This window comes from Stegostoma tigrinum, unplaced genomic scaffold (genome assembly GCF_030684315.1).
Source record: "Stegostoma tigrinum isolate sSteTig4 unplaced genomic scaffold, sSteTig4.hap1 scaffold_322, whole genome shotgun sequence".
Lineage (NCBI taxonomy): Eukaryota > Metazoa > Chordata > Chondrichthyes > Orectolobiformes > Stegostomatidae > Stegostoma > Stegostoma tigrinum.
In genome coordinates, this window is record NW_026728250.1 from 3267 (window position 1) to 20038 (window position 16772).

At 49.2% G+C, this 16772-nt stretch overlaps 1 protein-coding gene across 1 annotated transcript in view; it reads left to right on the plus strand.

Moving 5' to 3' along the window:
• Positions 1 to 229: 229 nt before the first annotated feature.
• The window catches only part of badb (BCL2 associated agonist of cell death b), a 31876-nt gene continuing 15333 nt past the window's right edge, over positions 230 to 16772 (plus strand). The window contains exons 1-2 of the mRNA XM_048525176.2: positions 230 to 405; positions 936 to 1135. Coding sequence (XP_048381133.1) covers positions 258 to 405; positions 936 to 1135 — 348 coding nt within the window. The 5' untranslated portion in view covers positions 230 to 257. The remainder of the gene's footprint in view (positions 406 to 935; positions 1136 to 16772) is intronic.

A 16772-nucleotide genomic window follows, 5' to 3' on the forward strand; every position in this document is an offset into this window, starting at 1 on the left:
AGAGATGGTAATGAGAGCAGCTGGAGGGGAGATGGAGTGAGTGGGGCAGGGAAGAGTGAGTTGTGGGTATGTGAGGGGCACGGGGAGGGCAGGATGGGCTGGGTTCAGGTTGAGTGGGTGGGGTGGGGTAGAAGCTGGTTTGTGGCAGCTCAGGGTGGGGACAGGGCATGAGGAGCAGGAACCCTGTAACACACTGTTTGCTGGTGTTTCTTTCCCCACCGCCAGCTGATCCAGGCTCCTGCACCTTCCCCAATGTGATGGCCACACACTTCCAGATCGGGGACCCAGACCCGATTCCCAGCGAGGGACGTGTGCTTGGAGCCGGGAGCTCGCAGCCGGACCCCTGGCTGTTCCTTGGGAATACCGGGCATAGTGCTGGAGAAACAAGGGCCAGGAGAGTCGAAGGTATGGGGAGGGGGCTGTGAGTGGGCCCTGCCTTGTTGCTGGGGGAGGACAGACACTGTCTACGTACACTCTCAGTCTGTTCGAGGTGATCCCAAATCCATCCTGACTCCACAAACAACCCATAATACTATAGCCCTGTCCCCTTCCCTTCCTTCAACTTCTACCATCTCCTCAACCTTTCGACAGTGCCCGCTCCCTCAGCACTGACCCTCCGACAGTGCCCACTCCCTCAGCACTGACCCTCCGACAGTGCCCGCTCCCTCAGCACTGACCCTCCGACAGTGCCCACTCCCTCAGCACTGACCCTCTGACAGTGCCTGCTCCCTCAGCACTGACCCTCCGACAGTGCGGCGCTCCCTCGGCGCTGACCCTCCGACAGTGCGGCGCTCCCTCGGCCCTGACCCTCGGCGTCGGGCCTCGGACAGTGCCCACTCCCTTGGCGCTAACCGTCGCTGTTATAATTGCGGTGGGATGTTACAGGATTGGTTTGTGTGTTGACTCTGTCGGTGCCCGCTCCCCCTCCCTGCCAGAGACAGAGACCGTGGTCTTCCAGGATGGTGTTCCCGTTGCTCGAAGGGCGACCCTACCTGAGGTGGAGCTGGTGGAGGATGTGACAGTCTTCCGGAGTCGTACCAGATCTGAGCCGCCAAACTTCTGGCTGGCTGTGCAGTACGGCCGTGAGCTGCGCCGCATGAGCGACGAGTTTGTGTCTACGTACACCGAGAGGAAGGTTGGTGATTCGTAACCCCACCCCCTCATCTCCCATCCCACCGTTAACGCTAACATAAACACACACATGCACACGCGCTAACGCTAACACACACACATACACACATGCTAACGCTAACCCTAACACACACGCATACACGCGCGCTAACACTAACACACACACACGCATACACGCGCGCTAACACTAACACACACGCATACACACTTGCTAACACACACACACATATGCTAACACTAACACGCATACACACATGCTAACGCTAACACACACGCATACACACGCGCTAACGCTAAAACACACACACGCATACACACGCGCTAACGCTAACACACACGCGCTAACGCTAACACACACGCGCTAACGCTAACACACACGCATACACACATGCTAACGCTAACCCTAACGCACACTCATACACGTGCGCTAATGCTAACACACACACGCATACACACATACTAACGCTAACACACACACGCATACAAACATGCTAACGCTAACACACACACATGCATACGCACATGCTAACGCTAACACACACGCATACACACATGCTAACGCTAACCCTAACACACACTCATACACGTGCGCTAACGCTTACACACACACGCATACACGTGCGCTAACGCTAACACGCGCGCTAACGCTAACACACACACACGCGTACACACATGCTAACGCTAACACACACGCGTACACACATGCTGACGCTAACACACACGCGTACACACATGCTGACGCTAACACACATGCGTACACACATGCTGACGCTAACACACATGCGTACACACATGCTGACGCTAACACACACGCGTACACACATGCTAACGCATACACACATGCTAACGCTAACACACACGCATACACACATGCTAACGCTAACACACACTAACACTAACACACACGCATACACACACATGCTGATGCTAACACACACGCGTACACACATGCTGATGCTAACACACACACGCGCACACACATGCTGACGCTAACACACACGCGCATACACATGCTAATGCTAACACACACGCATACACACATGCTAATGCTAACACACATGCTAACGCTAACACACACTAACACTAACACACACGCATACACACACATGCTAACGCTAACACACACACGCATACACACGTGCTAACGCTAACACACACACACGCGCGCTAACGCTAACACACGCGCGCTAACGCTAACACACGCGCGCTAACGCTACCACACACATACACACATGCGCGCGCGCTAACACTAACACACACATGCATACACACATGGTAACACTAACACACACACACGTGCTAACGCTAACACACACACACGCATACACACGTACTAACGCTAAATCACACACGCATACACACGCGCTAACGCTAACACAGACGCACAAACACACGCTAACGCTAACCCTAACACACACGCACGCATACAGGTGTGCTAACCCTAACACACACGCACGCATACAGGTGCGCTAACGCTAACACACGCACGCATACACGTGCGCTAACGCTAACACACGCACGCATACACGTGCGCTAACGCTAACACACGCACGCATACACGTGCGCTAACGCTAACACACGCACGCATACACACACGCACATGCGCTAATGCTAACACACGCACGCATACATACACGCACATGCGCTAACGCTAATACACGCACGCATACACGCGCTATTGCTAACACACGCATGCATACACACACGCACACGCGCTAACGCTAACACACACACGCACTCGCGCTATTGCTAACACACGCACGCATACACGCGCTATTGCTAACACACGCACGCATACACACGCGCTATTGCTAACACACGCACACGCATGCACACGCGCTACTGCTAACACACACACACGCATGCACACGCGCTACTGCTAACACACACACGCATGCACACGCGCTAACGCTAACACACACGCATGCACACGCGCTAACGCTAACACACGCGCTAACGCTAACACACACACATACACGCGCGCTAACACTAACACAGACACGCATACACACATGCTAACGCTAACACACACGCATACACACATGCTAACGCTAACACACACACACGCATACACACATGCTAACGCTAACCCTAACACACACTCATACACGTGCGCTAACGCTTACACACACGCATACACGCGCGCTAACGCTAACACACACATGCATGCACACATGCTAACGCTAACACACACGCATACACACATGCTGACGCTAACACACACGCATACACACATGCTGACGCTAACACACACGCATACACACATGCTAACGCTAACACACACGCGTACACACATGCTAACGTGTACACACATGCTAATGCTGACACACACGCGTACACACATGCTAACGCGTACACACATGCTAATGCTAACACACACACATGCACACATGCTAACGCTAACACATACACACATGCTAACGCTAACACATACACACGCGCTAACACACACACATACACACGCGCTAACACTAACACACACATACACACATGCTAATACTAACACACGCACACACACATGCTAATGCTAACACACACATGCTAACGCTAACACACACATACATACACACATGCTAACGCTAACACACACGTACACACGCGCTAGCACTAACACACACACATACAGACATGCTAATACTAACACACACGCATACACACATGCTAATGCTAACACACATGCTAATGCTAACACACACACATACATACATGCTAACGCTAACACACACGTACACACGCGCTAGCACTAACACACACACATACAGACATGCTAATACTAACACACACGCATACACACATGCTAACACTAACACACACGCATACACACATGCTAACGCTAACACACACACGCATACACACGTGCTAACGATAATACACACACGCATACACACGTGCTAACGCTAATACACACACGCACACACACGTGCTAACGCTAACACACACACATACACACGTGCTAACGCTAACACACACACATACACACGTGCTAACGCTAATACACACACATACACACGTGCTAACGCTAATACACACACATACACACGTGCTAACGCTAATACACACACATACACACGTGCTAACGCTAACACACGCATACACACGTGCTAACGCTAACACACGCACGCATACACACGTGCTAACACTAACACACACGCATACACACGTGCTAACGCTAATACACACACGCATACACACGTGCTAACGCTAACACACACACATACACACGTGCTAACGCTAACACACACACATACACACGTGCTAACGCTAACACACACACATACACACGTGCTAACGCTAACACACATGCATACACACATGCTAATGCTAACACACATGCTAACGCTAACACACACATACATACATGCTAACGCTAACACACACACATACACACGCGCTAACACTAACACACATTCATACACGCGCACTAACACACACACGCATACACACATGCTAACACTAACACACGCATACACACGTGCTAACACTAACACACACACATACACACGTGCTAACGCTAATACACACACACATACACACGTGCTAACGCTAATACACACATGCTAACGCGTACACACATGCGTACACACACGCATACACACATGCTAACGCTAACACACACACGTACACACATGCTGACGCTAACACGCACATGCTGACGCTAACACACGCACGCATACACGTGCGCTAACGCTAACACACGCACGCATACACGTGCGCTAACGCTAACACACGCACGCATACACGTGCGCTAACGCTATCACACGCACGCATACACGTGCGCTAACGCTAACACACGCACGCATACACGTGCGCTAACGCTAACACACGCACGCATACACGTGCGCTAACGCTAACACACGCACGCATACACGTGCGCTAACGCTAACACACGCACACACGCTAACGCTAACACACGCACGCATACACACGCGCTAACGCTAACACACGCACGCATGCACACGCGCTATTGCTAACACACACGCATGCACACGCGCTATTGCTAACACACACACGCATACACACGCGCTATTGCTAACACACACATACACGCGCGCTAACACTAACACAGACACGCATACACACATGCTAACGCTAACACACACACATGCTAACGCTAACACACACGCATACACACATGCTAACGCTAACACACACACGCATACACACATGCTAACGCTAACACACACACGCGCATACACACATGCTAACGCTAACACACACACACGCATACATACATGCTAATGCTAACCCTAACACACACTCATACACGTGCGGTAACGCTTACACACACGAATACACGTGCACTAACGCTAACACACACACGCATGCACACATGCTAACACACACACGCATGCACACATGCTAACACACGCGCATGCACACATGCTAACGCTAACACACACGCATGCACACATGCTAACGCTAACACACGCATGCACACATGCTAACGCTAACACACACGCATGCACACATGCTAACGCTAACACACACGCATGCACACATGCTAACGCTAACACACACGCATGCACACATGCTAACGCTAACACACACGCATGCACACATGCTAACGCTAACACACACTCATGCACACATGCTAACGCTAACACACACATGCTAACGCTAACACACACACACATGCTAACGCTAACACACACACTCATGCACACATGCTAACGCTAACACACACATGCTAACGCTAACACATACACACATGCTAACGCTAACACATACACACGCGCTAAGACACACACATACATACGCGCTAACACTAACACACACATACACACATGCTAATACTAACACACGCACACACACATGCTAATGCTAACACACACATGCTAACGCTAACACACACATACATACACACATGCTAACGCTAACACACACGTACACACGCGCTAGCACTAACACACACACATACAGACATGCTAATACTAACACACACGCATACACACATGCTAATGCTAACACACATGCTAACGCTAACACACACACATACATACATGCTAACGCTAACACACACACATACACACGCGCTAACACTAACACACAGACATGCTAACACTAACACACATTCATACACGCGCACTAACACACACACGCATACACACATGCTAACACTAACACACACGCATACACACATGCTAACACTAACACACACGCATACACACATGCTAACACTAACACACACACGCATACACATGTGCTAATGCTAATACACACACGCATACACACGTGCTAACGCTAATACACACACGCATACACACGTGCTAACGCTAATACACACACGCATACACACGTGCTAACGCTAATACACACATGCATACACACGTGCTAACGCTAATACACACACGCATACACACGTGCTAACGCTAATACACACACGCATACACACGTGCTAACGCTAATACACACACACATACACACGTGCTAACGCTAATACACACAGATACACACGTGCTAACGCTAATACACACAGATACACACGTGCTAACGCTAATACACACACATACACACGTGCTAACGCTAATACACACACATACACACGTGCTAACGCTAATACACACACATACACACGTGCTAACGCTAATACACACACAAACACACGTGCTAACGCTAACACACGCATACACACGTGCTAACGCTAACACACACGCATACACACGTGCTAACACTAACACACGCATACACACGTGCTAACACTAACACACACGCGTACACACGTGCTAACGCTAATACACACACACACACACACATACACACGTGCTAACGCTAATACACACACATACACACGTGCTAACGCTAATACACACGCATACACACGTGCTAACGCTAACACACACGCATACACACGTGCTAACGCTAACACACACGCATACACACGTGCTAACGCTAATACACACATACACACGTGCTAACGCTAATACAGACACATACACACGTGCTAACGCTAATACAGACACATACACACGTGCTAACGCTAATACACACACATACACACGTGCTAACGCTAATACACACACATACACACGTGCTAACGCTAACACACGCATACACACATGCTAACACTAACACACACACGCATACACACGTGCTAACGCTAACACACACGCGTACACACGTGCTAACGCTAATACACACACACATACACACGTGCTAACGCTAACACACACACATACACACGTGCTAACGCTAACACACACACATACACACGTGCTAACGCTAACACACACGCATACACACGTGCTAACGCTAATACACACGCATACACACGTGCTAACGCTAATACACACGCATACACACGTGCTAACGCTAACACACACGCATACACACGTGCTAACGCTAACACACACGCATACACACGTGCTAACGCTAACACACACGCATACACATGCGCTAACGCTAACACACATACACACGCGCTAACACTAACACACATACACACGCGCTAACACTAACACACATACACACGCGCTAACACTAACACACATACACACGCGCTAACACTAACACACATACACACATGCTAATACTAACACACACATGCATACACACATGCTAATGCTAACACACACATGCTAACGCTAACACACATACATACACACATGCTAACGCTAACACACACACGCATACACGCGCGCTAACGCTAACACACACACGCTAACGCTAATACACATGCATACACACATGCTAACAATAACACACACACGCATACACACATGCTAACGCTAACACACATGCATACACAGGCGCTAACACTAACACACACATACACACACGCTAACACTAACACACGCGCATACAACACATGCTAACACTAACACGCGCATACACACATGCTAACACTAACACACATGCGCATACACATGCTAGCGCTAACACTAACAAACACGCTAACACTAACACATGCGCATACACACACGCTAACACTAACACACACGCATACACACACGCTAACGCTAACACACATGCATACACACATGCTAACAATAACACACACACGCATACACACATGCTAACGCTAACACACATGCATACACAGGCGCTAACACTAACACACACATACACACACGCAAACACTAACACACATGCGCATACACATGCTAACACTAACACACACGTATACACACATGCTAATGCTAACACACACGCACTAAAACTAAAACACACGCATACACACATGCTAACGCTACCACACACGCATACACACATGCTAACGATAACACACACACACGCATACACACATGCTAACGCGCGCACACACGCATACACACATACTAACGCTAACAGACACACGCGTACGCACATGCTAACGCGCACACACGCATACACACATGCTATTGCGCACACACACGCATACACACATGCTAACGCTAACACACACGCATACACAGGCGCTAACACTAACACACATGCGCATACACACACGCTAACACTAACACACGCGCAAACACTAACACACGCGCATACACGCACGCTAACACTAACACACGCGCATACACGCACGCTAACACTAACACACGCGCATACACGCACGCTGACACTAACACACGCGCATACACGCACGCTAACACTAACACACGCGCATACACGCACGCTAACACTAACACACGCGCATACACGCACGCTAACACTAACACACGCGCATACACGCACGCTAACACTAACACACATGCGCATACACGCACGCTAACACTAACACACATGCGCATACACATGCTAACACTAACACACACACATACACACATGTTAATGCTAACACACGCGCGCATACGCGCGCTAACGCTAACACACACGCATACACACATGCTAACACTACCCCACACACATGCATACACACATGCTAACACTAACACACACACACACACATGCTAACGCTAACACTAACACACACACATGCTAACGCTAACACACACACGCATACACACATGCTAACGCTAACAGACACACGCATACACACATGCTAACGCTAACAGACACGCATACACACATGCTAACAATAACACACATACACGCATACACACATGCTAACGCGCGCACACACACATTCTAACACGCATACACAGGCGCTAACACTAACACACACATACACACACGCTAACACTAACACATGCGCATACACACACGCTAACACTAACACACGCGCATACACACACGCTAACACTAACACGCGCATACACACACGCTAACACTAACACACGCGCATACACACACGCTAACACTAACACACGCGCATACACACACGCTAACACTAACACACGCGCATACACACACGCTAACACTAACACACGCGCATACACACACGCTAACACTAACACACGCGCATACACACACGCTAACACTAACACGCGCATACACACACGCTAACACTAACACACGCGTATACACGCACGCTAACACTAACACACACGCATACACGCACGCTAACGCTAACACACACACACACGCATACACACATGCTAACGCGCACACACACGCATACACACATGCTAACGCGCGCACACGCATACACACACTGACGCTAACACACACGCGTACACACGCTGACGCTAACACACACGCGTACACACATGCTAACGTGTACACACATGCGTACACACACGCATACACACATGCTAACGCTAACACACACACGTACACACATGCTGACGCTAACACGCACATGCTGACGCTAACACACGCACGCATACACGTGCGCTGACGCTAACACACGCACGCATACACGTGCGCTAACGCTAACACACGCACGCATACACGTGCGCTAACGCTAACACACGCACGCATACACGTGCGCTAACGCTAACACACGCACGCATACACACACGCACACGCGCTAACGCTAACACACGCACGCATGCACACGCGCTATTGCTAACACACACACGCATGCACACGCGCTATTGCTAACACACACATACACGCGTGCTAACACTAACACAGACATGCATACACACATGCTAACGCTAACACACACACATGCTAACGCTAACACACACACGCATACACACATGCTAACGCTAACACACACACGCATACACACATGCTAACGCTAACACACACACACGCATACACACATGCTAACGCTAACACACACACACGCATACACACGCGCTAACGCTAACACACACACACGCATGCACACATGCTAACACACACACGCATGCACACATGCTAACACACACACGCATGCACACATGCTAACGCTAACACACACGCATGCACACATGCTAACACACACACGCATGCACACATGCTAACGCTAACACACACGCATGCACACATGCTAACGCTATCACACACGCATGCACACATGCTAACGCTAACACACGCATACACACATGCTAACGCTAACACACACGCATACACACATGCTGACGCTAATACACACACATACACATGTGCTAACGCTAATACACACACATACACACGTGCTAACGCTAACACACGCATACACACATGCTAACGCTAACACACGCATACACACGTGCTAACACTAACACACACACGCATACACACGTGCTAACACTAACACACACGCATACACACGTGCTAACGCTAATACACACACGCATACACACGTGCTAACGCTAACACACACACATACGCACGTGCTAACGCTAACACACACACATACACACGTGCTAACGCTAATACACACGCATACACACGTGCTAACGCTAACACACACGCATACACACGTGCTAACGCTAACACACACGCATACACACGTGCTAACGCTAACACACACGCATACACACGCGCTAACACTAACACACATACACACGCGCTGACACTAACACACATACACACGCGCTAACACTAACACACATACACACGCGCTAACACTAACACACATACACACGCGCTGACACTAACACACATACACACGCGCTGACACTAACACACATACACACGCGCTGACACTAACACACATACACACGCGCTGACACTAACACACATACACACGCGCTGACACTAACACACATACACACGCGCTGACACTAACACACATACACACGCGCTGACACTAACACACATACACACGCGCTGACGCTAACACACATACACACGCGCTGACGCTAACACACATACACACGCGCTGACGCTAACACACATACACACGCGCTGACGCTAACACACATACACACGCGCTAACGCTAACACACATACACACGCGCTAACGCTAACACACATACACACGCGCTAACGCTAACACACATACACACGCGCTAACGCTAACACACATACACACGCGCTAACGCTAACACACATACACACGCGCTAACGCTAACACACATACACACGCGCTAACGCTAACACACACACGCATACACACGCGCTAACGCTAACACACACACGCATACACACGCGCTAACGCTAACACACACACGCATACACACACGCTAACGCTAACACACACACGCATACACACACGCTAACGCTAACACACACACGCATACACAATTGCTAACGCTAACACACATGCATACACAGGCGCTATCACTAACACACGTGCATACAACACATGCTAACACTAACACGCGCATACACACATGCTAACACTAACACACATGCGCATACACATGCTAGCGCTAACACTAACAAACACGCTAACACTAACACATGCGCATACACACACGCTAACACTAACACATGCGCATACACACACGCTAACACTAACACACGCAAACACTAACACACATGCGCATACACATGCTAACACTAACACACACGTATACACACATGCTAATGCTAACACACACGCACTAAAACTAAAACACACGCATACACACATGCTAACGCTACCACACACGCATACACACATGCTAACGATAACACACACACACGCATACACACATGCTAACGCGCGCACACACGCATACACACATGCTAATGCGCACACACGCATACACACATGCTAACGCTAACACACACGCATACACAGGCGCTAACACTAACACACATGCGCATACACACACGCTAACACTAACACACGCGCAAACACTAACACACACGCATACATGCACGCTAACACTAGCACACGCGCATACACGCACGCTAACACTAACACACGCGCATACACGCACGCTAACACTAACACACGCGCATACACGCACGCTAACACTAACACGCGCATACACGCACGCTAACACTAACACACGCGCATACACGCACGCTAACACTAACACACGCGCATACACGCACGCTAACACTAACGCGCATACACGCACGCTAACACTAACACACGCGCATACACGCACGCTAACACTAACACACTCGCATACACGCACGCTAACACTAACACACGCGCATACACGCACGCTAACACTAACACACGCGCATACACACACGCTAACACTAACACACGCGCATACACGCACGCTAACACTAACACACGCGCATACACGCACGCTAACACTAACACACGCGCATACACGCACGCTAACACTAACACACATGCGCATACACGCACGCTAACACTAACACACATGCGCATACACATGCTAACACTAACACACACATACACACATGTTAATGCTAACACACACGCGCATACGCGCGCTAACGCTAACACACACGCATACACACATGCTAACACTACCCCACACACATGCATACACACATGCTAACACTAACACACACACACACATGCTAACGCTAACACTAACACACACACACATGCTAACGCTAACACACACACGCATACACACATGCTAACGCTAACAGACACACGCATACACACATGCTAACGCTAACAGACACGCATACACACATGCTAACAATAACACACATACACGCATACACACATGCTAACGCGCACACACACACATACTAACACGCATACACAGGCGCTAACACACACACACATACACACACGCTAACACTAACACGCGCATACAACACACGCTAACACTAACACGCGCATACAACACACGCTAACACTAACACACGCGCATACACACACGCTAACACTAACACACGCGCATACACTCACGCTAACACTAACACACGCGCATACACACACGCTAACACTAACACACGCGCATACACACACGCTAACACTAACACACGCATACACACACGCTAACACTAACACACGCGCATACACACACGCTAACACTAACACGCGCATACACACACGCTAACACTAACACACGCGCATACACGCACGCTAACACTAACACACACGCATACACGCACGCTAACACTAACACACGCGCATACACATGCTAACACTAACACACACGCATACACACATGCTAACGCTAACACACACGCATACACACATGCTAACGCTAACACACACACGCATACACACATGCTAACGCGCACACACACGCATACACACATGCTAACGCGCGCACACGCGTACACACACTGACGCTAACACACACGCGTACACACATGCTGACGCTAACACACGCATACACACATGCTAACGCGTACACACATGCGTACACACACGCATACACACATGCTAACGCTAACACACACACGTACACACATGCTGACGCTAACACGCACATGCTGACGCTAACACACGCACGCATACACGTGCGCTAACGCTAACACACGCACGCATACACGTGCGCTAACGCTAACACACGCACGCATACACGTGCGCTAACGCTAACACACGCACGCATACACACACGCACACGCGCTAACGCTAACACACGCACGCATGCACACGCGCTAATGCTAACACACACGCATGCACACATGCTAACGCTAACACACACGCATACACACATGCTAACGCTAACACACGCATACACACATGCTGACGCTAACACACACGCATACACACATGCTGACGCTAACACACACGCATACACACATGCTGACGCTAACACACACATACACGCGTACACACATGCTAACGCTAACACACACACGCGTACACACATGCTTACGCGTACACACATGCTAATGCTAACACACGCATACACACATGCTAATGCTAACACACACGCGTACACACATGCTAACGCTAACACACATGCTAACACTAACACACACGCATACACACATGCTAACGCTAACACACACTCATGCACACATGCTAACGCTAACACACACATGCTAACGCTAACACATACACACATGCTAACGCTAACACATAGACACGCGCTAACACACACACATACATACGCGCTAACACTAACACACATACACACCTGCTAATACTAACACACGCATACACACTTGCTAACACACACGTACACACGCGCTAGCACTAACACACACACATACAGACATGCTAATACTAACACACATGCATACACACATGCTAATGCTAACACACATGCTAACGCTAACACACACATACATGCTAACGCTAACACACACACATACACACGCGCTAACACTAACACACATTCATACACGCGCACTAACACACACACGCATACACACATGCTAACACTAACACACGCATACACACGTGCTAACGCTAATACACACGCATACACACGTGATAACGCTAACACACACGCATACACACGTGCTAACGCTAACACACACGCATACACACGTGCTAACGCTAACACACACACATACACACGCGCTAACACTAACACACATACACACGCGCTAACACTAACACACATACACACGCGCTAACACTAACACACATACACACATGCTAATACTAACACACACATGCATACACACATGCTAATGCTAACACACACATGCTAACGCTAACACACATACATACACACATGCTAACGCTAACACACACGCATACACGCACGCTAACACTAACACACGCGCATACACGCACGCTAACACTAACACACGCGCATACACGCACGCTAACACTAACACACGCGCATACACGCACGCTAACACTAACACACGCGCATACACGCACGCTAACACTAACACACGCGCATACACGCACGCTAACACTAACACACATGCGCATACACATGCTAACACTAACACACACACATACACACATGTTAATGCTAACACACACGCGCATACGCGCGCTAACGCTAACACACACGCATACACACATGCTAACACTACCCCACACACATGCATACACACATGCTAACACTAACACACACACACATGCTAACGCTAACACTAACACACACACACACATGCTAACGCTAACACACACACGCATACACACATGCTAACGCTAACAGACACACGCATACACACATGCTAACGCTAACAGACACGCATACACACATGCTAACAATAACACACATACACGCATACACACATGCTAACGCGCACACACACACATACTAACACGCATACACAGGCGCTAACACTAACACACACATACACACGCGCTAACACTAACACACATACACACATGCTAATACTAACACACACATGCATACACACATGCTAATGCTAACACACACATGCTAACGCTAACACACATACATACACACATGCTAACGCTAACACACACACGCATACACGCACGCTAACACTAACACACGCGCATACACGCACGCTAACACTAACACACGCGCATACACGCACGCTAACACTAACACACGCGCATACACGCACGCTAACACTAACACACACACATACACACATGTTAATGCTAACACACACGCGCATACGCGCGCTAACGCTAACACACACGCATACACACATGCTAACACTACCCCACACACATGCATACACACATGCTAACACTAACACACACACACATGCTAACGCTAACACTAACACACACACACACATGCTAACGCTAACACACACACGCATACACACATGCTAACGCTAACAGACACACGCATACACACATGCTAACGCTAACAGACACGCATACACACATGCTAACAATAACACACATACACGCATACACACATGCTAACGCGCACACACACATACTAACACGCATACACAGGCGCTAACACTAACACACACATACACACACGCTAACACTAACACGCGCATACAACACACGCTAACACTAACACACGCGCATACACACGCTAACACTAACACGCGCATACACACACGCTAACACTAACACACGCGCATACACACACGCTAACACTAACACACGCGCATACAACACATGCTAACACTAACACACGCGCATACACACATGCTAACACTAACACACATGCGCATACACATGCTAACGCTAACACTAACACACACGCTAACACTAACACACGCGCATACACACACGCTAACACTAACACACGCGCATACACACACGCTAACACTAACACGCGCATACACACACGCTAACACTAACACACGCGCATACAGGCACGCTAACACTAACACACACGCATACACGCACGCTAACACTAACACACGCGCATACACATGCTAACACTAACACACACGCATACACACATGCTAACGCTAACACACACACGCATACACACATGCTAACGCTAACACACACACACACGCATACACACATGCTAACGCGCACACACACGCATACACACATGCTAACGCGCGCACACGCGTACACACACTGACGCTAACACACACGCGTACACACATGCTGACGCTAACACACGCGTACACACATGCTAACGCGTACACACATGCGTACACACACGCATACACACATGCTAACGCTAACACACACACGTACACACATGCTAACGCTAACACACACACGCATACACGCA